At 39.9% G+C, this 26,134-nt stretch overlaps 1 protein-coding gene across 4 annotated transcripts in view; it reads right to left on the minus strand.

Annotated features, from left to right (window-relative positions):
- Positions 1-26,134, minus strand: part of MYO1E (myosin IE) — an 81,144-nt gene that overhangs the window by 46,078 nt on the left and 8,932 nt on the right. For all 4 annotated transcript variants that reach the window (XR_003570992.1, XM_027881538.1, XM_027881539.1 and 1 more), the window contains exons 2-4: positions 4,283-4,426; positions 1,500-1,589; positions 518-612 (exon numbers count right to left, since the gene is read on the minus strand). Coding sequence is in view for 3 of the 4 variants with exons in the window: in XM_027881538.1 (XP_027737339.1) it covers positions 518-612; positions 1,500-1,589; positions 4,283-4,426 (329 nt within the window). In the remaining variant the exon portion in view is untranslated. The remainder of the gene's footprint in view (positions 1-517; positions 613-1,499; positions 1,590-4,282; positions 4,427-26,134) is intronic.

The following is a 26,134-nucleotide window of genomic DNA, read 5'->3' on the forward strand; positions in this document are numbered from 1 at the left end:
AAAAATTCACTTTGATTGTCACTTAAATAATGCCTGTTATTAGCAAAAGTTGAGTAATAATTCTGCAGTGAATTCCCTCACTTTAATAATTAAAATAGATTAACAGTGAAGACAAAATTAATTTTCCAATATCTCTCTCCTCCTTTTGTCTCTGACTGAACACAAGCAAAATTCCAAAAGGAACAAAAGACCATGGTAAATGCACTCCATGTGGGATTGCTAGATTTAACAGTATCTGTGGCTGCTGCAGTTGTTAACCCATCTCTCTCATGCAGTCATTCAAGCTATTGCAGTTTTGGCATTGGCCTATGTGATTAAGAGATTTCTTGTGGTTAAGCTATCATCAGGATTTTACTGGAAAACAAAAAGGAGGGTCAGAAAGTACTTGGCTACCCTAGAAAATCCCAAAATACAAACAAGGACACAGAAGATTTTTTATGATATCTTGACATTAAAACACCAAACATTAAAACACCAAAAGAAAATGACAAAATGTTTTTCACAGATTTTTTCTTACCTAATAATGACACACTGGTTTTCTCTGTCAATAATCATGTTTCTGTACATGCTGTCTGCAAGAGCATAAATATGGGGTGGGTTTTCATACTGTGCCTAGGAGGGAAAAGAGGGAATAATTTTTCAACACAGCATTAAACAATGCAGAAAAGGCAAAATAAATTTCTATTTAAATTGGAAAAATTATTTTCCCGGAAAAAATTTCTGAATCCTACTTTGTACTGAATTTTCTCCAGGAATTTTTTGTACATTTAATAAAAACAAACCAAAGTCTCTGGGCTTTGTTAGTGATCTTTCTCTCATCCATAATTTTCTCCTAAACTATTGTAAACATCCTGTTCTAAAAATGGCCTCTGCTGGAAATATATTACTTGTCCAAGAGAAACTCACATAATTTAAGCCCATTCCACCAGTGGTCATGTGCTAACAATATTTTGCCTAGACCAGAACTCAGAGCCTGGTGCTGTGTGTGTCATTTTCAGCCCATTCAAACCAGTTTCCCCCATCTATGGACATGCCCAACTCTAGTAGGTCAGGCAGCCTAATTTTAGGTTCTCTGATGTTCTTGTGCTGACTCGCTCTTCAAGCCATATTTGCAAAAGTGGCATCTAATTTTGGCATCTCAAGCCTTTTGTTGTTCTTGAGAGTTGTCAAGCCATGGTCTCCAAATCCACTAATGGCCATTTTGCATCCTGCACCACACTTCAGGCTTATAAGAGCTGAAAAACTGCCTTTGCAAGAGCAGGGACATGTCAAGGAGAGATACCTGATATGGAATAGAGCTGATCAATACAAGTGCTTTCTTGAAATACTAATCTTATGTGCCAGGGAGTTCACTTTGAAGACTCAGGATATGGTAATGGATATGTGCCAAGTTCTCCCAGGCCAGTACAATGCTTCCAAACTGCAGAAACAAATGCTTCTAAGTGATAAACTGTGTAGAATAGTATTTCCAAGCACTAATTTTATACTCCTCTACTTACTGCTCCTTGGTACATTTCAATTTCCTTTTCCCCAAAGTATGGCATTTGCTTGAAAGGATTCACGGAGATTAAAACAGAGCCAATATATGTCTGCATTCAGAAGAAGTTAAGGTAACTGGTTTCATAAAGTATTATCTTACTACTAGTGACAAAATACCTTTTCCACCTACTACATAATACAGCACAGCTTCAAACAATAGTAAAAAAAGTCCACAGCTTTCAATAATTGTTAATAAAAACCAAATTAGCAGGCTTACAAGAACATAAACATATAATTCAATGGCATGTTTCTATATTACCAAAATATTTATTTTAGGACAAGCGAAACACAGAAACATGTATTGAAGGCCCAAACACGACTTGAATAAAAATACAGAAAGGAAATGGCATATTTAAACTGAGTAACTAAAACTTTGTAACTGAGAAGGTTGTATTGTAAGTAGTAGAAAATATTACTTTGACCTTTGCAGAATTTAGTGCAGCGACACATTGTGATCTCACAGACAGTGCTGAGCAAGCACAGTTGGGTGGAAACGGCCACTGCTGAGCTAAATCAGACAATTACTCAGCTGCCTGTGCTGTGGGGGAGCTCAGGGAATTAGGTAATTCAGTGCGTAGTGTTGTTTTAGGAATGGAACTATGAAAAGTCCTCAGGATTTCTCTCCTGCAGGCTGCCCCATTCAGAGACACTTAGTTTCAAACCATTATTAGCATTTTGGTAACATTTGCAATATAGTATTTCACTATTCTGCATTCAGTTGCAGGTCTCTGCCTTTACAAAATACTTTAGAAACCTCTGGAACTTTAGAAACTTTAGATACTTTAGAAGCCTCTGCAACCTCTGGAGTTGCAGTGCACATAATAAGGGAGCAAGGATGGTACTTCACAGGCATGTAAAGTAACATCAGGCTCATTTTCCCTGAGCTGGGACTTAGCAGTGTATCCACACCAGTGAGCCCAAAATGTTGTACTGCAGGTTTCATTTAACAACCTGAATTGCTCATAGGCAAACTTGCTATCTAAGCTTTACAAAAGTGGGAAAATTAACTCATTTATCATTGTGGTGCCACAGCACAAAAGGTAATGTGCTAGAGAAGAAGCATAACTCAATGAACATTATTTCTGTAATATTAATTTGAAATGCTTTCTTCATCCATTTTTAATTTAAATCCAAAGGAGTGACAACATTTGGGTCTCGAATATAATAAATCAATTACTCATTGTGTCAGTATAAACACCCAAAGTGACAGTTTTCTGTTGGTAAACAATGCCAGCATTTTCTGGGGTGATTCGGTCATCTCTGTGCAATGTAGCACTGAGAAATGTTCATTCATGGGTGGACACACAAACAACTGAAATATTCAAGAGATGATCTTCATTTTAGAATGAAAAGCCTTCGCAGAACTGCAAAAGGAGTCTTTCTCCCTACACGAGGGACAAATCTGATCCCTCAATGTGACCACAAGGCCCCTTGGAAAACATTCTTGTTCCTGCTTCAGTGAAAGATCACCTCCATGGTAATCTATTTTCCTAAGAAAGAAGCACAAAACCATTTCTTCAGCACAGAGAACTGAAGCCTTTGTGAATATACTGCGTGGAAGATGCAGCATTCCGTGAGGACAAAAGCACTTATGTTGCTAATAGGAAGAATTCTATAGCTTGTCCCAACACTATAGTTTTGCAAACACTGTGCAACTTCATCATGTTTCTGTAAGGCAAATTTAATATAGTGCAGTACTTCATTGATCAGAGGATCCAAACCCATGTCCACACATACATTAGAAACCTCTGCAGTTTGGGATGGAAATTCCAACACAACTGCAACATAAATTTTCCTTTATCAGTCCTTGCTAAATTTTGCTGCTAGGAAGTTCCTGATCATCCAAATATACGAAAAAAGCCAGCAGATGCTACATTTCCTTCCCTTTCTGCTAAAAAATGTTAAACTCTTCAAGGAAGCTATTCTCCAGATACAACTAGTAAGTATGAAAACCTGGCTATAGCAGAAGTAACAGTATAACTTTCTAGTACATAATCATTGACTAGTATTTACCAAGTCATTACTGCAGCTCATGTTACAGTGTGAAAGCTAATACGGAAACAGTGACTATTCTTATCTCAAGGAATTGGTTTCTTATGATTTTTTTTTTTTTTTAAAGCAAACCTTGGGTGCTGAAGTCTGTTTTTCTTGTTAGGTTATATGGTCATGTATTTAAATCTGTCACATTTTCCTTAATCATAGGAAAAAAATAGGTGAGAACACTGAAGATATACAGATATTGACATGTTTACCTGTTTTCATCAGCAATATTAACAGTATTCACAGATTCACAGTATTAACAATTCCAGAAAAAGTTGTAAATGGGGTTATGTCATAGAAGCAATGCTACTTTGAAACCATTAGAATTTTGGAGGTATAGAAGATAACATGATATCAAGAAATGTATATACACCTTAATTCTTGCTCTTAGAAGTAGCATTATTGGAGTAGGCTTCAGGGGTCATGTGCATATGTAAATATATAAGGTACAGGCCTATCTTCAACACTGACAAGAATAAAATTCAAATATCAAAAAGAATACCTTACAATAATTTTTGTGTTCTTATTTTCAACCCTCATAATTAGCACAGTTTATAGAGCATTTTGTGTTAGCTCAGGTGAACTATCACATAAAATGTTCAGCAGCTTTGAGTAATCTGCTTAAGTAGAATAAATACATCTCATTAGTGTCACATTGGCTCAGCAAGTCCCTGGGGGCTCCATGAAAATCAAAAAAGGATACAAAAATATAATCATCCATATATCGTTTCTTTAGGTTCTCCACTATGGAATCCTCAGTGATTTTGGAAAGCAGGACCATGTCATCCACTCCACTTTGCTTGACATTGTGGCTCTGCCAGTGGTACCTGTAGTGTCCTTTGCTGCCCTGCAGGGAAGCACAACAAACATCACAAAGGTTACTACATTTTTTTAGCAGCATTCAGTAACTGAAAACCAATATTCAAATTCCAAATTCCCAAATGTTTTTCTTTCATTGAATTCTATTCCTTGATCCAGGCAATCCATAAAAGCATACGTAAATGATGTCAACTGACTTGCCTCTGAACTGTTAAAGAACTGTAGTGTCCTCCAAAACTAGAAGGTAATTCCATGGGGTTTTGTGACTGTCTGCACACAGAATGGATTTCAGATGGCAGATGTTTTTAAATCTAGTGGAAAAACCCCAATTATTCCAACTGAGATGCAGTTATTGGAAGCTAAGGATGCAAAAAATTACACTCCTACATGCAACTATTAGCAGTGAGGATAATTACCACCACCACCACCACCACAGTGAATTCTTCTCTCTTTACAGTCTTTTAAGCCAAACCTGCACACATGCTGTTACTCAGATGGAATTTGGGAGCCTGCTGCACTAAGTGTTCAGGGATGTTCTGCAAATTATGTACCACAGCCTGTCGTCTGCCTGTCTTACCAGCCCCTTTTGATCTGTTAGTCACCAGGCTTAACTACATCTAAATAGATATTCTCTCCCCACTCATAGGGACTACTATTTCAGGATGCTGCTGAAAACTTGTGACATTTCGTGCTGTACCACTTGAAATGAGAATCTGGGTTTTTTCCAGCTGACTTGAACAGTAGTTTGGTTCTATGGATACACCCACAAACAAATTTAAATCCAGTCGACATGAAGGCTGTTAATTCAGCTGTAAATCCCCTCTCCAAACCCACACCTACTTTCTGGAACCTGGCAGACAATGTTAATGGAGTTCTGATCTCTTAAATTTTTCTGCTTTAAATTTTTGTTTACACAATACTGAAATTAGTGATGCTGGAATTAGCACATCTTACACTGAGAAGCTATTGAGTATGCTGTCGAGGAAGATGTGGCCAACAAAATGCCAATTCTGTGAATTGCCCTCATTCTTTAACACTACAATTTCTAACAATGTGATTTAGCTACACTGCTCTGGTGTACATTATATGGGATCAACTCATATTCAGCAAAACAGAAGCAATTATTATGAAGTATTTTGCAGCATAAAAGAATGCATAATTTTACAGATTAAATAAGTCAGGCCTACAGACTGGCTTCATCACAACCTAATGAAAAACAAGGACATAAAAAACAAGGACCGACTAGATTTTTATCTCAAATTAACTTGCACTAAATCCATACCCATTTTAATACTGCAGACAGCACAGAACCTGTAGGCTTTACGTGTGTTTTCTATTAAGTCTCCAGCCACTGCTACCTGCTGCAGCTCCATCACTGCTCATACCAATGAAGAACAGTTGCAAACTTGAAATTAAAGAATGCTTTCAAATATGGTTTGTAAATAAGGTAAGTATGTCTGAAAACACACAACCTCAGCAATTTTCTTGAACATCCACAACCTTACACGAGTTTCAATAAAATAATCATCTTAAACTAGCTTAGTTTGTGTAAGCCTTGTCAATTTTTTACCTGTACAATAGAAGCAGTGATCTGGAAGCACTGAGAAAATGAAGAAGTCAATTAGTTTTCTGGAAATTGTTATAAAACATGTGACTGAAAATATTAGTTGAAGTCCAACAGGGAAGCATAATTTCCTTCAGTGTACTCATCAGCTCCTTGTGATACTGCACTTGGAAAAAGGAACTGGTAGGATGGACAAAAAGGTCCAGTATCAAAATTAATATGGATAATTACATAGTCCACAAAGCTATACAAAATGTGGTTTAGTACCAGATAATAGAGTAAGCTATAGAAAACGTGTAAGAAATGAGACTGGAAAAACAATCAAGCTTCCCACTGGAAGCTGTGGCACCAGACCCAGTGAGCTCAACAAGAAGAGGACAAAGGTTGCAAAGCCACGGGATATATGGAAAATGTGCACACTGTCTGCAGAACAGCAGCTTTATACAAGTCAGAGACTGTTGTTGACTGTGATTAATCCACACACACAACTAGGCCAAAGGGCTCTCTCCCAAAAGTGCTGTGAGCCAGCACAGAAGCAGGAGGGGCAGTGCCAGGGCAGCCCAGCTCCCCCGACTGCAGCTCTGCCCTGCTCTGATGTGCAGCAGCAATCAAATCTGAGTGTTACAGGATCACAGGCCCGTGGCAAACAATGCAGTCAGATTTAATAAAAAGACAGAAGCCTAAATATCCAAGAAAGCAACAGCAAGGAAGACAAGTGGTGGCACCAAGTAGTTCACATTAACACTGTAACACAATCTAAATGGCAGCTTCTATCAGCAGTTTGGAATTACCCTTTTACTCTCAAAACATGGCCTAACATGCAAATATGTAGAGAATTAGCAAATCATCACCAGATTGTTGTCAGACTTCTCCCTAGGATCTAGAAATAAGCTCAAACTTTAGTAGTGCCTAACCAGCCGTGGTGAGGTTTTGCTCTCCCTCTCCCTTCTCCAGGAGGCCAAGGGCAGCAGGATGGCCGGGAGCAATGACCATCACCTTCTTGGTCTGGGCACCAAAACAGGGAGAGCTGTTTCTACAGGACCCCACCCACTGCCAAGTTCTCGAGCAAGGAGTCTAACCTGAATTTCAACTGGTACTATAAAAAGGTCCAGCTAACAACTAACTCGTTTTTGTATAGTTTGGGAATAAAAATAGTATCTTTCTGACATCAATCGTCTGAAAAAACTCCACATGGTAGCAGTTGTAAAAGCAACTCTTCATCTTTCTCCAGAACACATATTTGCTGAAGGTCAAGGATATACAGTTAAAAATTACCATGCTTTTCAACTGTCCACATTGCAAACACTAATGATTTATTCTTGTTGCATATTTCTTGAGAATTTAAGTTTTATTTTAACAAGAGCTTTCTACCATCCAGATAAAAATGCAGTACTCTAATCTGGAGACAATTTACACCTAAGCTAATTACCTGGTGTCCACCTTAACATGAACCTGCTTTGCAGGAAGCACTTGGACTAATTCACTCAGCTAATTGCCCTCTGCTGCCCATCACACAGCACACTCTTCCCTCCACCCCTCTTCAGAGGGATCCTCCAGAGACAGGCCAGGTCTCCTGGACTCCTCAGGTCTGTCTTTCCAAAATCCCAGTTCTCAGCAGGCACTTCAGAGCCAGCAGATCAAGGGTTGGCAGAGATGTCCCAAAGCTGATGTCCCCAGAGAGGACCTTGTGACTCAGAGTCCCCTCTCCCCTGGGGCTTGGTCAGACCTGGGCAAACAGACCTCAGGGTCCAGCCCTGGCCAAGCCGTGCAGGTCAGATGTCAGCAAACACCAACTTGGCTTCCCTCAGGTTTTCTCAGTGAAAGATGTGATCTCACTGTACAATAAATAAGCAAATAAAAGTCTTTGTGTCAGCACTAACACAATGCCTAAGCAGCTAGAAAAAGATGATCTTGGCAGATTAGGAAAAACAACAACAACAAAAAAAACAACCCCAAAACAAAAACACATCTCAACAGGCTGCTAAAAGCCACAGAAGTGGAAACACGAGTGTTGAACAACCTGGCTGCCAGTCCTCCCTCAGGCTCTTCCTGAGCTTCCAACCCAGTGCCTGATGTTGCCCAGGGAGTGGAGGCTGGACTGGCAAAGCTGGAATTAAAGGCGTTTACCACATTGCTGTCAGCTGTTGTTATTCATTTGGTTGCTGTTTTAGGCTCAAAATCAGATCTGCTTTGCACTGACAAGAATAATATTTATGAGTCACAAGACGACCCCGTGAGCTCAGAGCCTACTGTTCTGGAGCCTTGTGCTGCAGAAGCACACACACCATTCCCACCTGGCTGCAGACCAGGCAGCACTGTCCTCAACACCTCAGCATCAAAACAATCCCCAGTATCTTCAGCATCAAAACAAGGCTATAAGGAACCTACAAAATTGACTCTACTCTCACTTTGTACATCTCCTTTACACCCACTTGTTAAGAGATTAAGACAATTGCTACATTAATACAGAGAGGGGGGATGCAAAATATATTCTAGGTACTAAATACTGTCTATACTTTCTGTGCTACTTTTGGTACTGGCAGTACAGTGTGGTTAAAGCATATAATTGTTTTGTTTGGAATAATAAATATTAATAAGACATTTATTTACAGAATTTCTTTTTGCTGTCCTCCACCTTGTGTCACGGTAGCAATTGCTGGTTTCTTATTTTTGCCTTTAGTATCCTTTTTATATTTTTACATTATCCTAAGCAACATGTTTTTGATGTGGCTATAAAAAGATTGAGTCACACTGTGTCACAACGGGGTTTTCTTTTAACTGGAAAAAAAAAGCAAATATTTTTGTATTTCAAGCTGTTTAAAAATAGCACATCTAAAAATAAAGCACTAAAAACAAGGGATCAGAAGAGACTGTATATTCTGCCCCTGAGAAAGAGAAACAAGTTTCTTTCTCCATCAGAACTCTGGACAACCTATACACCATCAATAATCATTCTCCATTCCCACAAAGGGAAGAATTGCCACTCTGAATCTCTAACAGCTTTTTTTTCAGTAGCAAACATCAATCTCCCATCACAGTGCAGAAGGGATTCTCAGCCTCCACGGGGGAGTAAAGGCGTCAAATGATCACAGGCACGACCCTTTCTTTCCCTTTTTAGCTAAGGCAGTACTATTGCACAAAATCTATCTATTCAGATCAGTATCACGAATACAATACTAAACGAGACACATACGTTCTCCTAACTAAAGATGTCACAAACTGAAATACTGCACACTATTTACTTTTCTTCTGACATCAAAGCTTCTACCAGTGGAGGCCCATCACCAGTCCCACACATACATCATTTGTATCAGTTTTTCCAGCTAACAAGAAAACAAACCCACAACTTTTTGCAGTGATATCATCCATCAAAATTAGCAAACTTTTATAATCCACTTAGAGGAACCTTCCACATGTTTTTATAAAGTGAAAGGGTCTGCTCTTCTCAGTAGAGACTATTGCAAAAATACTTATTTTGGTCCTCGAGTGGGTTAATCAAAACAGAGGAGCCACAGTGGACAAAAGTGCTCTGAAATAGCTCTTATATATCTTATGCTGGAAAAAATAGAGATATTGGCTGCCATGATGTGACCATATTTCAGAAAGGAAATTAAAGGAAGACAGCAGAAGCAGTGAGATGGACAAAGATAAAGGGCCATTTATTTAAATTTAACATGAGGGAAACATTAGGAAGGCAAAAATCGGTCCTTAAAGATCTGAGGAAACAGCAAAGCAAAAATACTGAGCACCTAGGAGCAGGATAGACATCTCATACAGAGAGATAAAAATACCAAAACTGTATTATGGAATGGAAAATACTGGAAAGTTAATGTCCCCAAAAAACAGCTAGGGAAATAAAATATTGAGAAAAAGATTCCTGGAGGGAAAGGCCATCAGTTCTCACTCTTTTCTCTCATCTAGGGGCCTGGCTCCCTGCAGGTGCTGCTGCTCCCACCCCCAGGGCAGCCCCCACCATCACCTCCTGCTCTGCAGGAGCAGCCGTGGCTCTGCCTCCTGCACCAGCACAGCCAGGGCAGCGATGAGCAGGCAGAGAAACCGGAGCCTGCTCACCCGTATAGCAAATGCAGGCTGGTAACACAACAATAGCTACAGGAAAGGGAAAGGTGTGCAGGGTATGGACATTCTGCTCATTGTCAGGAGTCAGAATGACATTGGCATTCTTGGAAGATGAATATCAGAGCATTACCAAAATAAGAGTTATTGCAGCGTTTGACTGCGAGGCTCATGTAGTGCCTCATTATTAACCTTCTCTAAAAGTTCTGAATGATTCTTTTCCAAAAGGCATGGCTACTTGAGAGACCAAAATATGGACAGGAATGAGCTCAAGAGCAGATCACGGTAACGTGCATAAGATTTTGCCACAATTTACAGAGACCATGGGCAGATAGCAGGAAATAGTTAATGAACTGTAAATTCAGATCTGCTTACCCCACAGCTTTTTGGGTGACTGTGCCCTGATGTTTCAAGAAAAAGTTTTCCTAAGGAAACACAATACTGTTAACTCCTTAATATGGTTGATTTGCTCTCAGACATGAACTGTCTTACTTGAATTATTGAGCTGTTTTAGGTTTGACTTGTTCCTTGTGGCATGAGCAGCAAGATTTCCTCTGACTGATGGATTATGGATAGGCCTTTCAATGCAACATTTAGTCAATGTATGTGTGTGTACATATCACACACCCCTCCCACTCCAATCCTTGCACTGAGCAGCATTCATGCACACTAACTCTTGATCTGTAAATTCCATAGGCAGTTTGCATGTGTACATACCTACCATGCAATTTAAGGAAATGCAAAACAAAAATTACAACAAATAATTTCCCCTTGGCTGTATCAGTCCTTAACATGTAATAAAGATTTTGTATCTGTCACTCTTCTCCATTAAAAAAAGGTTTCAAAGGCGTTTAAGCAATCATACACATAGTAGTGTTATGGTCTTTAATGGAAAAATGTACTTTGAAAACTCAGTTGGTAAATTCAGACAAAATGCCGCTGGCCTCTCCTACAGCATCGGACTGGAAATAATTTTCTTTGATCATCCTGAAACTAAATAAGAAACTGAAGTCAACTGGGAGCTGGCCATCTGCTTTCCAGAGGGAGGAATCTGAGAGCAGCATGACTCAGAAGACCAGGCTCTCGCACAGGCACTGCCAGCAGGCAGCGTTTTGGTGCTGTGGTATGTGCTTACACTGGTGCCAGTGGAAATTCTGGGAGAAAGTAAAACCAATGGCATATTACAAAAATGTCATCCCAGCCATGTCCTGTTCTAGCTCATGGTGGTACACCCTTCCCTACCCCATCTTCCAGCTTTTGGAATCTCTGGCTTTAGCATCAAACCATGTTCACAGGCCACAATCACCCCAGTGAATTCCTTTATGCTCAGTCACTGCCCTCTTTGTAAGGCTGCAGCTGTTCCTTTCCCCCTTCTACTGACCCTTTTGTTTTATGGAAAAATGAAGGTATTTGTTTCCTGATCAAACTGATACTGGCGAGACATTAACCTGAGAACTGAAGGCCAAAGTCTGTCCCCAGCAGTACCCCTGGCTGACAACTCTGTGACAGAGTTATATGGGAAAACGCCTTTTCTGTGCAACCTGAGACTCTTGGAGCCTCCAAGAGCAATTCAGGGATGGCTGTTCCCATCAGCAGACTAAAGGCACGTGGATTCTGCAGCTCAAGGTAGCTGGCAAACACAGCTTAATGGCTGGTTAGTCCAGGCTTTCACAGTATGCCTCCCTGCATCACACCACTCTTTTCCAAAAAATAATTATTTTAGCCTAATCCTTAGCTGCAGATTTTGCTTCTTTTTATCTATGCAGAATGCAAAATGAAAAGCATGGCAGTATTTCTGAATTACTTAGTATTTAAACTGGTACGAGCTGAAGGATGAAAGGATAAATCAATACATTTTTGCAAGTATTAAAAGGTTTAGAAATCGTTACAGAATTTGTAGAATTTCCAGGGAATAAAATAGCTCCTGTTAAAACACCATTTAGGGAATACCCCAAGGTAGCTGAAGAGTATCAGTTATAGCAAATGAACTCTGTCTGCATCTACCAAATCAATTTCTAATGATGTCACCAGCACTTTCAAATGACTGAAAAGATCTCGTTCCCAACAACAAATGTTTACATGATCAATTCGATGTTTAATTATAAGCAGGAAGATACTATACTCTAAAAAAAAGAAAATACTAACAGCTAGTATTTTTAGTTACTCTTCTCAATAAATTACTGAACAACTGCAGTTTTGTTGAGTGTGTTTGCTCTCAGGAATTGCTAATGGATTGTAAGAATACAACAGGCTGGGCAGATTATAGACCTTGTTTTTGTGATAAGTGAAAGCACCGGTTTTTATTCCAAGCAAATTAAAATCAAAAGGGGGGTACTAACAAAAAACTATTTCTGTATATTTACTAACTTCTAGGCGTACCGTGGAGTCTGTAAGGTGAAAGGTCCTGTCTGGACCTAACACCAGGGAATCTTTTGCGGCCGGGAACAGGGAACAAATTATAAATAAAAATACATTTCTCTGTGCCATGTGGATACAGAGAAAGGCCCTCAGCGTGAGGATGATGCAAGACCCCCCCTGTACAAGCCCAGGGGAGATAACATCCACCCAACCAGGGGGTAACATCCACCTCCAAAGCAGGGGAATTACCTTTTAAGGCAACAAACGGACAATGAATGAATATTCAACAACTGATATCGAAAGAGTACAAAAGCCCAATTTTCAAACAAGTTTTGTGTGTCTCAGGCGGGGCGCTGGCCCCCCAGACCACCCAGCGCTGTTTGCTTTATTATCGCTTGCTTAATAAATTTATCAATTTTTAATTGGAACTGAGTTGTCTAAATTCTTAAACTAACTTATAACAGTTTTAATACTGCTTTTAAACAAGAATATCAATCAAGATGTTTTTATGCTAAGAGCTTCATCTTGCTGAGTAAAAGTACATCGCGATTCCACAAAAATTAAAAGACTGATCTCTAAAATAACCACTTTAGTTAAATCATCCTCCTGAATTACACAGAAATTTAATATAACTTGGAAAAACTACAGCTGAGTGTCTTCTTGGTTTGTACTTTTTCCTTTTAGGTATAAAGACAGCCATTTTTTGAACTTATTTACAAACCAGAGGGACTACAAATCTCCCCTTTTTTAAAGTGGAGAGTGTCATGTCGTCACATGCCTGTGGCAGTTCAGGCTAGAGAAAAACACTGTTTATTGCAACAGGCATGATGAAACTGCAAAAGCTGCAACACAGCAGATAACTGTGGCCAGGACTGGATTTTCAGCAGCATGTACCAAAAAGCACCTTTGTGCTGACACCACACAACTTTATTAGTGCAATGAACTGCTCAGACTTATAACATTCAACTGTTCTGATACCAAAAGTAAGACATGCAGTCAACTGCTCTTTGCTTAGCCTAGGCAGTAGAGTGGTCACTGGTTTATAGTTCACCAATTTTTTAGATATTTGCTTTGATCTTCCCAACTGGGTCCTGCCCTCCTGTATGCATAGTTTCAACTGGGATAAGTGGGGCAATCAATACAAGACAATCACTGCTCTGTGTACCAGGGTGGTGCCTGTGATAAAGAGCTTATTCGCCAAAGACCTGCCTGCAGAATTCCAAGATACACTGATGGGTTTACATAGGATTTTCCCAATTAGGTGGCTTCAAGAATATCTACTTTCATGTTGGATTGAAGAGTTGCATAATCGTGTTGGTCTGTGATCAGATGTAGAGCTCTGGGCACTCTTTCTGTACAGGTCACTGTACTGTGGGGGGAACATCTGAACAAGGGGAGCTCCAGGTACCCAGTCTGGAGGCACTGGACAGCTGTGGCACTGGGACGTGGGATGTGCAGGGAAGAGCTTTTATTGCTCACTCAGGAGTGCACCCTACACACCAATATCCCCACTGCACACATGAGCTGTCAACTCCTCTCACTGGGGACAGTGGCTGGAGAAGCTTGTTTGGGGCGTCAGGCGGAATTTCACAGTGGGGGAGGTTCTGATGTAAAAATTGCTTTCTATGTTTATTTTAATTTCAGAGTGCTGAGTAAAGAGTAAGAGCTCCAGGCCTCCAGCAGGACTCCTGTTTACTGCAGCAGCACTGACTCAGAGCAGCAGAAAAAGGCTCAGGGAGTGGTGCTCACTCACCTACAGCAGAGCACCTGGGTGGTAACAGGCGGGTGGATAAACCCCAGTCGTTTTTATTACCTTTCATGTTTTGATATTTGTGCAAAAGTCAGATTTTACTTCAGACACTGTGGGAGACAGGCTAATTGATATGTTGATTAAACCTTTAACTCTTTAAAAGAATCCAACCTTAATATTATTTTAGCATACACAGATATAAACGTTTCCTTGATTAATCATTACATAAATACAAACAAGAATTTCTTCAAGCATTCCACCTCTGGAATTAGTAACACGTCTTCGCAATGGACCAAATATACAAGTTCACATCAACTCCCAAAAGCTGCTGTTAATCAAAAAACAACAGGAAGCAAAACCTTGGACAAAGCATCAGGCCCAACAAATTTCACACCCTGTGCAGAAGACTCAAGCAGATACTAATCCAGTGTCTCAGCTGTACATTCATCTCTGTCAGAGGACATCTTCATTCACAGCTTCATTCTTCCTTCATCAAAGCTTTATTTTTACTTTAACCAATAATTTCACCATGCCAAGGCAAGCTAGTCGCATTGCCTGTCCATAACAGATACAGTCCCATAGCCAGATTATCTTCCACATGCATATTATTCATAAAGTTAATATTTGTCATTTCATTACTTTTTTTAAAGCAGCTTTGATTATTCAGTCCAGGGCAGCTTTAAGAAGAAACCACATTAAAAAATCAGCATGCAATACTTTGGTTGTATAGAATAACTAGGCTATTGTCATTTCATGAATATGCCAGTTTTACTTCATTCACTTTTATTACAGTATCTTCCAAGTCAATAGGAGAAGAATGCTATTCTTTGAACATATTTCTGAATAACTCAGCCTTCTTAAGATTTCACACAGTTGTCATATCTTCTTCCTCTCAGATCCCATGCTTCAAATCATTTATTCAAATTTTTATTAAGCTTTTATCCTGGCTCTCTAGACTTTCATATTTTCATAATAATTCATAAGTCACCCAGCAAAACAAAACTACAAATTAATATACATGTTCTCCTCTAACTAGTTCACTGCATTCTGCCATCGAAGCTGAAATCCCCAAAAGATGGAAGCACAGAAATGCATTGGAAATATGAAGACTTCATTCCACTCTAGTGGTACACCACGATTATTAACTGAAATATGTAAGAAGAGTGTCTGCCCCGACATTTTTAATGTAACCATCAAAAGCCATCAGACTGGGCCTCCATGGGTATTATCTGGGCTGTACCAGTGCAGGTAATATGATCTCTACCTCCAGTATCTTTCTTTTATTAACTATGGGCAGAAATTCACTTAAAACGTAAAGTGATAGTTCCTATGAGTCTACAAAAGACAGATCTCAGCACAGAAGCAGCTATTTCCCCTCAATTTTTTTTAGTATGTTAGACTGTTTTATGTTAATATCTAGCATTCAAATTATAACTGAAGAAAGAAAGGTAAATGAAAACTAATTTGGACATCCAGCTATCTTCATAGCAATAGGTTCTACCAGATGTGTGAGCAAGCACATTATTTGCAAACTACCATTCTTCACACATTTGCTGTGAGAAGCTGATACTCTCAGGACATGTATTAGACTCAGTCTCACAGATCTTGCATTGGCATAATTATGCTTTGAGCAGAGATGCCAAAGGTTTCACAAAACCTGTAACTTTACCACTGTCTTTGAAATCTGGTCTTTTGCATAATTCTGCAACGTTTGTTAGACTTTGTAATTCAGCATCAGCATCATAAATATACATGGGTTTCAAACTATCTCTGTGAAGGGGAAAACCAAGTGAAAAGTTAAATGATGTCTTTCAGGAAAAACTGCTGCAGACCACTGCAGATAAATACTCTAATTTTATTTGAAAGAATCTCTGTAGTGGTGCGGTGTGATGCTGCATTTTCTTTCCCTTTGAATTTTGCATTTCTATATCTTCATCAAAATGCTAAACTTCATAATGAAAATCCAGAACAGATGAAATTCAAGCTAAATCACAAGGTTTCAAAATTAGGGGAATTAAGAAAAACAAACTAAGTCTTAGATACTGAACTGTGGCTGAAGACTTTGGCTTGCAGGACTTTGACACAAACACAAATTAAACTTAAATGCTTGGGATGCTTTCAGCTTCTGGGCTCATCTGAATCTGACCTCTGAGTCAAACCCATATGAACTGAAAAAAACCCAATAAAATTTAAGTATAAACTAAAATGGGATTAATTACTTTTCATCTGCCAGCTGTTCAGTGAATATTGTTTCATTCCTTTTACCCCTGAAAAACCTGGACACGACTAGATGCTCAGATTATCAAAATCCTTTCACTTGTGGCTGCTGCAATTCATTACACTGAAGTTCGTAGAGGCAGGCTTTACCTTTTTTTACACACCATATTATAGGCAAGACTCGTGTTTCTTTCAAAATAAAATTCTGGCTCAAAAACCAGCTTGCACTCAAGTATATTTCTTCTAAGCTTATGTGTCAGCTTGCTAAACAACACACTCCTTATGAACTGTCAGGACCACAGGAGCAGCTCAAAGTCTTTCAACTGTGCTATAAATGTTGCCTTTGACTCCATCTTTATGAAAAGAAATACAGTCTGAGGTAGTGTGCTAAAAATGTGACCCAAAGGCAATGCCTGTAGCTGTACCAGCTGTGCTTTAGGCTGTACCAGGTCAGTAGCAGTGCTGCCCTCACCTGTGCACCATCACTGCAGGTGAGGCACACAGACAGGCAGAGATATTCCCTGAATAGATACCCACTGGAGTCCAACTTCACCTCATTTCCTATTCCTCTGCACAGGATTGTCATGAACTTTGACAAATCCTTCCAATATTTCCTTCCACGCTCATTCCTTTGCCTTCCTCACACCTGACCTTCAAACACTGAGGGACCCACGAGTTAAAGTAAGAGCCAGAAGGAAAAAAGAAGTGTTGGGAGGATTCCAGGAGTGATACTGAAAACCAACGCTTAAGAAATATTGATACTTTCTACAGGCTTCCCCAGTGCTGACTAAGGGCTCAACATGCTGTATCAGCATCTGGGTAATCCTAAAACTGCAGGTACATTTTCAGGGCTTTCACTGTAGTTGCTGGGATGGCCAAAGAGCTTTACTCCTTTTTCAAGTTGTCCAAGATCAATTGCTTATTCTGCTACTCCACAGATACTTGGTTTTGCCCCTTTTAACTGTGAGCAATACTCATTCCTATCTCAGCTGACCTCTGGTTTCTGAAGCAGTGGGTAAGCCAGAGCTCAGAGGTTCCCGTGAGTGGCTCAGAACAGGCAGCTCCCAGTTCTGACTTAGATTTGGGCAGCCCTAACAACACAATACCGAGCTTAGCAGAATACCAGTCTGTACATAAGCACAGCTAAGATTTTGCCAAGATCATTGTGTCTAAATGTTGTTATTAACCAGAGAATAATCTGAATAAAGGAATACGGTAAAGTCTTTTTTTAATAAGTTGCTTGAGGTTCTTTGGGGCCATAAACAGTGTGTAAACAAAGTTTAGCATGAATTACTCAACACCTAAAATATTGAAACTCATTGAGGCTTTCAGAATTAAAATTCTTCTAATTATGAACAACACAATTAAAGAAGAATAAAGAATCATGAAATATCCAGGTATCTGTAATAACCTGCCAGTTTTATTTACACCTAATTAAGCTTTATTGAAAAGAAAACCATCCTTCCCTTGCTTCTGCAGAAAGTATCTAGGCCACCTAAGAGTGTTTGTCTCTGCAGAACTGCATGCAAAGACAATTTGGAGGTAGCCTATCCATTTTTAAAGATAGTGTCCTTTTTATAAATTAAAAAAAAAGGACACAATTCACACATTATAAATTTTTTTCCTTGTCTGCACATTTCAAATGACTTACTGAAATCCTATATTACAGATTCCATCTAATCTGTCACACTGAAATGAAGGAAGTTTGTTTTGCTCCTTATAGAGATGGATCCTCCAAGGTAACTTTTCACAAACACAAATAAAAGAGTATCAACAAAACTAAGTCCAATAAGACCAAATCAAACAAGACCAGAGTAACTCTTTACACAAACAGATTTTTCTTTGGGGTTTTTTGTTGTTTGTTTGTTTGTTTTTTAACAAGCAAGGTATAAAGGCTTCCAGCAACTGAACCAATCTGGAAGTCTTTGCTACGTTGCTATTGAGAATACAACTTTTAGTATTTCAAATTCACTCCACAGTTAATACACTCATCTAACAAAAGCTATTGGAATCAGCTATGTTAGCTAAAGAAAACCTCAGGGTTTTTTTCTTTTTTTTTCAAAATAAAAAAGAACTCACCAGTAGGAACTGTTATTTAGTAAAATTTGTACATTATTTACAAGCAGTACAAAACACCCCCCCTGTAGGTTACGTTGCATTTAAATGCAGAAATATGTAAGCCAAAGCCTGTGTGCACTGGAATGCTTCATTGAGTTAGGCTTTTTAATAGGTAGAAGAATAACCCAGCTTTATAGTTTCCTAATAAATTTTTATATACATTACCATAAGATCTCATTCTAACATTTCAGATGTGTATTGATTTCACTTCAATTTAATTTAGTGAAAGACTGTTTGGTTTTAAAACAACATTTCCTCTCATTAGTGAAGCATATAGAAGCAGCTGTAGACCAGGAGTTAAGTCAGGGAAAAGCACACAGTTCACAACCATGTCACCTCCTGGATGACAATGCTCCTGGGTACAGCACTGGTTTTCATAAGGGGTAGGTGGACCACTCATTCCACCGAGGTCACCTGAGGGCACATGCTATCCTGCCTGCAGGACTTAAAGCATATGCTGGAAAAGGGAATAAAGGCACAAGGCATGGAATGCTTTAGCCTTTTCAGCAAATGAGGTGGGATTTGAAGCTCTAAGGTTGGTCATTTAGCAACACACGTTTGGAGTTCACACTCCCACTCTCAAAAATCCCAGCTGATGCCACAGAATCACAGAATATCCTGACTTAGAAGAGATCCACAAAAGTCCAACTCCCAGCCCTGCAAAGGACAGCCCCAGAAGTCCCACTATGTTCCTGAGAGTGTTGTCTAAACACTTCTAGAACACCGGCAGGCTTGTGCTGTGATCACTTTCCTGGGAGCCTGTCTGGGAATATCCTCTGGGTGAAGAATCTTTTTCTAATACCCAACCTAAACTTGCCCCCACACAACTTTAGGCTGTTCCCTGGGGTCCTGTCCCTGGTCCCCACAGAGCAGAGATCAGTGCCTGTCCCTGCTCTTCCCCTCAGGAAAAAGTTGTAACTGCCATGAGGTCTCCCCTCAGTCTCCTCCTCTCCAGGCTAAGCAGACCAAGTGCCTTCAGCTGCCCCTGAAGGCCCTTCACCATCTTCATTTTCCTCCTTTGGACACTCTCTAATAGCTCAATATCTTTCTATATCGTTGAGCCCAAAATTGCCCCAATATTTCAGGTGAGGCCACCCCAGTGCAAAGCAGAGCAGGACAATCCCCTCCCTCGTCACACTGGGGATGCTTTGCCTGATGCCCCCGAGGACACAGCTGGCCCTCCTGGATGTCAGGGCACTGCTGACTCCTATTTAACTGGCCAGGACCAGGACCCCCTCAAGCTCCCTTCCCTGGCACTGCTTTCCAGCATTTCATTCCCCAGACTGTCCACACATCCAGAGTTAATGACTAGATTTCAAAAAAACCTGAGGACCTAACCGAGAAAAGCTTGTTTTCTACAAGATTCCCTGTGAACATGCACAGTTCTATGTACCACCTAGTGCAACAATAGTGAAAAAATACATCACACATCAGGCATGTGATCTTCTCCCATCCCAGCCCTCTGCCTGAGTCTTTTTCTTTCTCCTACAAGACATTAATCTGAACAACCGTATGAAAAACTAAGTGGTGCAGCTAAGCATGTCTCATCCAGTTAATGAAAGCATCTCTTAAAATCTGTGCATTAAAGAATCAAACAATTAGATATGCAGATGTGCTTCTGCATATTCCTTGTGCAATGTCTGGCAGCCAGAATCATTTTGTTTCCAATGAAACACAGTAAGAAAGAGCCTGCAGCTATCTTATTTTGCAGTTTGCTCCTGTCAAATCTCAATGTTTAATAAGGGTTGATTTACATAGCACTTGCATGGGAGAGCATCAGGTAATGCCCAAATTCTAAAGAGAGAAGACTAGTAATTTACTCACGCAAGAGTCAGTAATTGCCCACTGGTTCAGCAGAAGGGCTATCAAAAGGGATCATACCTTGCAAATGAGGTGTCAAAGAGATTTTTGCTATTTGTAGGGAGTAAAGGTGCCACAAAACATTTTTCATGTAAGTAAGAGTTGAGTCCAGTTCTAAAGCAGCTGTAGTACTGCTTCTAGGCAGTGTCGACAGCAGGTTCAAAAATGCTCTGCATTTTAAACTATCCAGTAATAGCCAGCATCACGGAGGCTTTCTTGTGTCTTCTAAAACACACTTGTGGCCTGTGGTATACAGACAATATTTAACACCAGCTATTCCATGGATTTCTACCAGGGATCTATCCTCAGTGGTGTACTGCCAATTTAGGGCTAATGCACCAATTGCGTGTATGTTTTATTGCACTTCTAAAAATTCTCCAACACTCGGCAGCAGTAACTGTTAGGACTCCAAGGAAGATAAAAAATAAGTTTTAATCTAAAGTCACATGTCATATACAGGCATTTAAACAATAACATGACTTATTCACATAACCAGGTTCATGAATTACAAATATACAAATAACATCTGTACATCCACTTTGATCTCCATGACCTTACTGCAAAGTACAAAATAGAGCTTCTTTGCCCTTATACAACATGTTTCATTGCAGGTTTCCTTCAGTGTGTACTGCCATGGAAATCTGCACTTTAAAAAGGACTAGAAAAATGATCCAGTGTTTACACACAATGCTGCCTAAGCAAGGTTAAGCCCGTTTAGAACTTCTACTAAAAGCATAGCATGTAATGTGATGTTTAAGTTATTTAACATTTAAGAGACTAAGTCCCAGAATCACCCTGGAAGCCCGTAACAAAGTGCAGCATGCCCTCTGGGATTTGCAGCTGAAGATAGAAGACGTCTGTGAAGGCTTACTGAAAGGTAAAGATGTAGAAGGACAGGAAGACAACTGGAGAAGAAGAGAGGTAAGACCAGTCAGGCCTATTATTTGGAAGTCACATGGCTGATCAGCAGGAAGGAGGACAAGCACAGGTTTCATATACAAGGTTAGACTCAGAGAAGGTATTAGGCTGAACCAAATCCATCAGCAATATTGAAGGCTTATAAAACAGCCAGAAAGAAGAGTATTACTTAGGTAAAGTAGAACTTCACATTGAAAACAGAAGCAGCTTGTCTGGATCAGACAAAGCTCCTACCATCTTGCCAGCATAGACCATTCCACCTTCCTCCTTAGATACATTTCCCTTATTCTTGCTCCTGTTTGAGAAAGTAGGATCTGTCACTCAGCCTATGTGGACCACGTCATACTTCCATTACAGGGGGCACAATGTAGTTTGCATATATCATCTGTCAAAACCAGCAGAGGGTTCCAGCCCCCTCACACACTGCAGATGATTTAAGCTCCCCAGCTGAATCTGTGGCAGGTATTAGGAACACGCCCGTTAGATACATATCCCTGTATGCCCATAATAAAATAGCACCAGAAGAAAACATTATCCAGGATGATCACGAAGGCTCTGCACAGCTTTGGTACTTCAGTGAGGTTCTCAATAGTCACACTAGAGACTGGAAGATAGGAATAGGAATAAAGGGGAAAACTGTTTTATTACAGCTACAGTAGCAAATGGATAGAACAAAAAAAAAGGTATTCCTCCCACCTGGTAGTTCTAATACTGACCTGCCTGACGTAAAACACCACCTTTAAAAAAACTAGGTAGTTTTGGTTCTTAAGTATTCTCCCAAGTCTTCAAAAATACCAAGTGACTAGGCAGCTCACTGAGGTATCATGCAAAAAAAAAAAAAAAATTGTGTTCATTTAAATGAGGTAGATTTCTACTACCCTCAAGAGTTTCGTTTGGTCAAGTATAATTGCAAAACAAGCCCTAAAAGGACACAATTAGCTACAGAATGTGGCTTCATTGTTCACTGTATCCTGTTACCAGCTTGAACATAATTTTAGCTACTAAATTGGTGCTTCTTTGTTTTGGCAATCAGATAATATTAACTTCCCCTTTGTTTTTTCTTTTCCTGTTTGTACACCTGCAGTCTCAATGAGCAAACAGTAACAGGATTAGTATTTTATAGTTAACCTACTACTCCACACCTGTAAAGAGCAGAATGACAAAATACTTGCAGAGCCCTGAGGAAAACAAACAAGCAAACAAAATCCAACAAACAAATAAAAAAAACTGCCACAGCAATCCTGACTTCTAACTTTAAGATCTGATTGTAGTCATCAGGTAAAGTAATTTGAAATAAAAATGGATAGTCTTCCAATATACGGTCTGCTTCAGCTGTAAAATTCGTGACCATAGCTGCCTCAAACAGGTAATTAACATCACAATCACTGACTCTCCACCCACACATTCTGAAGCACAGACTAGGAAGAACTCCCCAGCGTCTTAAGTGCTTCTGGAACAGTAGAAAGTTACTACTCGTATTTATGATCGAAGTCTCTTCCCCCCCATACTGTTACGAGCTGTTTAACCATTCTTGAATATCAGAGGCCCAATATAAACCACAATGGGTGGGTTACAATCAAACTGCCGGGAGCAATTCCGTTCGCTTTGTCCCAGGCTGGACTCCAGCCACACTCGGCACAAAGAAAACCCCCCCATATAGTGGCAGGGTAAGCCTGATGAGTGCTTAATTTTAAATGTATTCTGCTCGGAGAACAGCCCCATGTGTGGGACAAGTCAAGTGAAAAAGTTACCTAATGGCTTCAGGTGCAAGAACACCTCAGCCTGCTGTACCATTAGGAAATTATTTGAACAAAAGAAAAACTGATTTTAGTAGGTGAACACTCTCGAGGTGTGTCACACTAAATAGCTCCTCATGACTAATTCATTAATTGTGGTAACAACATGCTTCTCCATTGCATTCAAACTACTACCTTCAGAAAACCCTCAGTGATGGCAAAAGGTTTATGAAGTACCTGCCCATACTTTAAGGGTACAGACTGTACTGTCAGTACAGCTCAAATATATTTGCTTCAGCACTTGTCATCTTTCACACCATTACACTGTTTTCAGAATAAATAGCTCTCAAATTCCTTTACCAAAAGAAACACTCAGGAGTAGAAAAAACACAATTGTTCAAGCCTATAAATTTATCCTATGGCACTGAAACCTCTGGGTGGATTTCAGACATTCCTTTCTTATCCAGAACTGGAAGTTTTTAGTTCTGTCAAGACTGTATCCATAATAGCTTAATTTTAGGCAGTTGACATGCAGCTGCATTTATTTAGCCTAAGTTTAAGTATGCATTGCAATACTTAAAAAGAAAATGTCAAGCTCAGGACTTCTAAACTAAAGATCAAAATCTGCCATCATTAGTTTTTCTTTTTCCTGGTGAGTTGCACAGAAGCAGGCAAGGCAGCTATCCCAGCAGGAAGTAGGGACTACATTTCTAGTGATTACAATGTTTTTCTGAAATACATAGTATTCATTACTGTATCCATTAGCTTTATTAGCGACCACTTAACAAAGCAGATTTAAGGCTTGGGGTTCCCTCCTCACCCCCAAATCTGTACTGAAGTGCAGAAGACATGAACCCTTACAAGCACAGGTCTCAGGAAAAAAATCATGAAGCAAGTTATGAGGTGCAACTGAATTGATGTTCTAAACATTCTTTCCTTTTCCACTATCGGCAGTTAAAGACTGAGCGTTCATTTCACTAAATGTACTCAGTAACCTCCACTAATTCCAACTCTTTTTATAATTTAAAATACAACACTACTAATGTGTAGGCCAATGGAGGCTCCACCAGAGAACAAGGATTTGTAACTGTAAATACAGGCTTTTAGTATTGTGAAGATTCAGTCCCACTTATCTTACTGCACCCCTCTAGTGCTGCTAAACTGCTCAGCATCCCTGTCACTCCATGCAGAAAACTGCACTGTGCACAGCTCCAAAGAAAATGGACTCAGTGTGACTCTGCCAGGATTAAGTCGTGGCTGAAGGTAGGTCAGATTGTCCAGAAACACTGTATTACCCCTCTCCTTTAGTGAAGGATGTTCGTTTTGTCTAGAACAATACCAAATATGGGAATAAGGAGCCACTGCTCTCCTGTTTCCTCTCAAGTGTTCCTAGAACGAACCAAGAATAAAAACAAAATAAACGACAGGAAGAAACCACTGCTGGTCATGAACTTATTTCTGCATATTGAGATCAGGTCTCTGTGGACTGGGTGTGCTGGTATTTGAGGCATTAAGAGCCCTGAAACAGCGTTAAGGCTTCTGGAGCAGTCAGCTGGGTAACTGGCACTAAGAACTGGGAAACTAAGTACTCCTTTCAATATTCAAACTGTCAGTTAAAAATAATACTATCTATGTAAAATAATCTATTCTCTATGTGCTACTGAAGTTCAACCACTTTGTGGCCCCTCAAGAGGCTCACACACTTCACTACACACTCCTGACACTGAGGTCAAGGTTAGTGGAGACTGTAGTAAGTCCTATGTGTTTGTAGGCAGTTTCAAGTGAGAAGATGAATCTCCATTACTGTATACACTTTTTAAAACCACAACAGAACTCATTTCAGTAGAATTAAAATGTAAGTTTTTTTAATGACATATAATATGTGCTGATTTGTTATTTAAAGCAGGTATCAAACTGGGCAAACTCTTATTTTCTCCAATACAGTGGATCTAGTCCTTTATTGCCATACAGATATATATTACATAGTGCTGTGAGACGAGAGTGACAGTTACAGGTATTTAAGTTGCTTAGTACTAAACATTATCTCTGAGACTGGATACTCAGGCACTGTCAAGTCCTCTTTCACTTGTAGGTACATTTCCAATCTGACTTGCTCTGCTCAAGACCTATCCCTGTCTTCTTTCTCATCTGAAAATGGCTCCTGCCTCAAATTCTGTGGTTGCAACTCAATGCTGAGACAAAAAACAAGTAAAACAGCAAAAGCAGTGGCCTCTCCTACAATGAAGTCATTCTCCCCACTCCCAACTCTGCTTTAAATGGAGCTCAAGTTTTTGATCACTTAAGGTCAAATCTCAAATCAGACCTCCGTGGACATGCACAGTGCCATAACAGGATCTCCATCTGTAACAAAACATCCCAGTTCACTTTTTTCCTCTTGTGTCAAGCCTAATTCTTCTTTAAAAATCACAACAAAACAGCATAACCTGCAGAAATTACTCCAACAGCAAAGTCTATTTGCTGGCAATCTATTCCTATAACCTACAGGGATCCAACAGCATGGGCCTTTGAACACTGTTCCTGCAGGGACTTTGCCCTCAGCTATTGCTAAGTACAGAACATTGAACACACGCCCTGAGGAGCTGCTGAGTCCCATCACTCAGCTGGAAGGAAAATGTCCCTCTCCATACAAGCCCTGTGTGCTAATGCCACCCCTCACTAGTGCAACCAGCAAATGTGGCCTTCAGATATCTGCCATTAGGAATTCCTAGCTACACGAGGAAAAAGCAGGAAGAGATGCTTTGCAGAGCAAACAGCCACAGCAGAGCAGGGAATGGCTGGCAGTCTGGGTACAGCTCAGGATGGATTTAGGCATTTTTAGCTGTTTTGCCATAGGTTTCCCAGCAGGTTTATGCTGCTCCCCTGTAGCAGCAGGCCTCTACTTCCCCCTCTGCCAGGGCAAATAATTCCAAAAAGGCACCTCACTCCAGTCTACTCAAGTCTTGCAGGTTACACAAAAAACCAGCCAGGATCCCCTCAAAAACTGAAAACATCCAAATTGCCCGACTCTGAGAAGCTATTTTTGCTTTTCCACTGCGAAGCCCAGAATGTTTTTTGTAGGAATCTTTGGTTTGCTGAATGTAGCAATTACTAACCAATATAGCAGTTCCCAGGGTATACTTA

The sequence above is a fragment of the Empidonax traillii genome, unplaced genomic scaffold (genome assembly GCF_003031625.1).
Source record: "Empidonax traillii isolate 1590-97213 ecotype Southwest subspecies unplaced genomic scaffold, ASM303162v1 scaffold90:size2128546, whole genome shotgun sequence".
Classification (NCBI taxonomy): domain Eukaryota; kingdom Metazoa; phylum Chordata; class Aves; order Passeriformes; family Tyrannidae; genus Empidonax; species Empidonax traillii.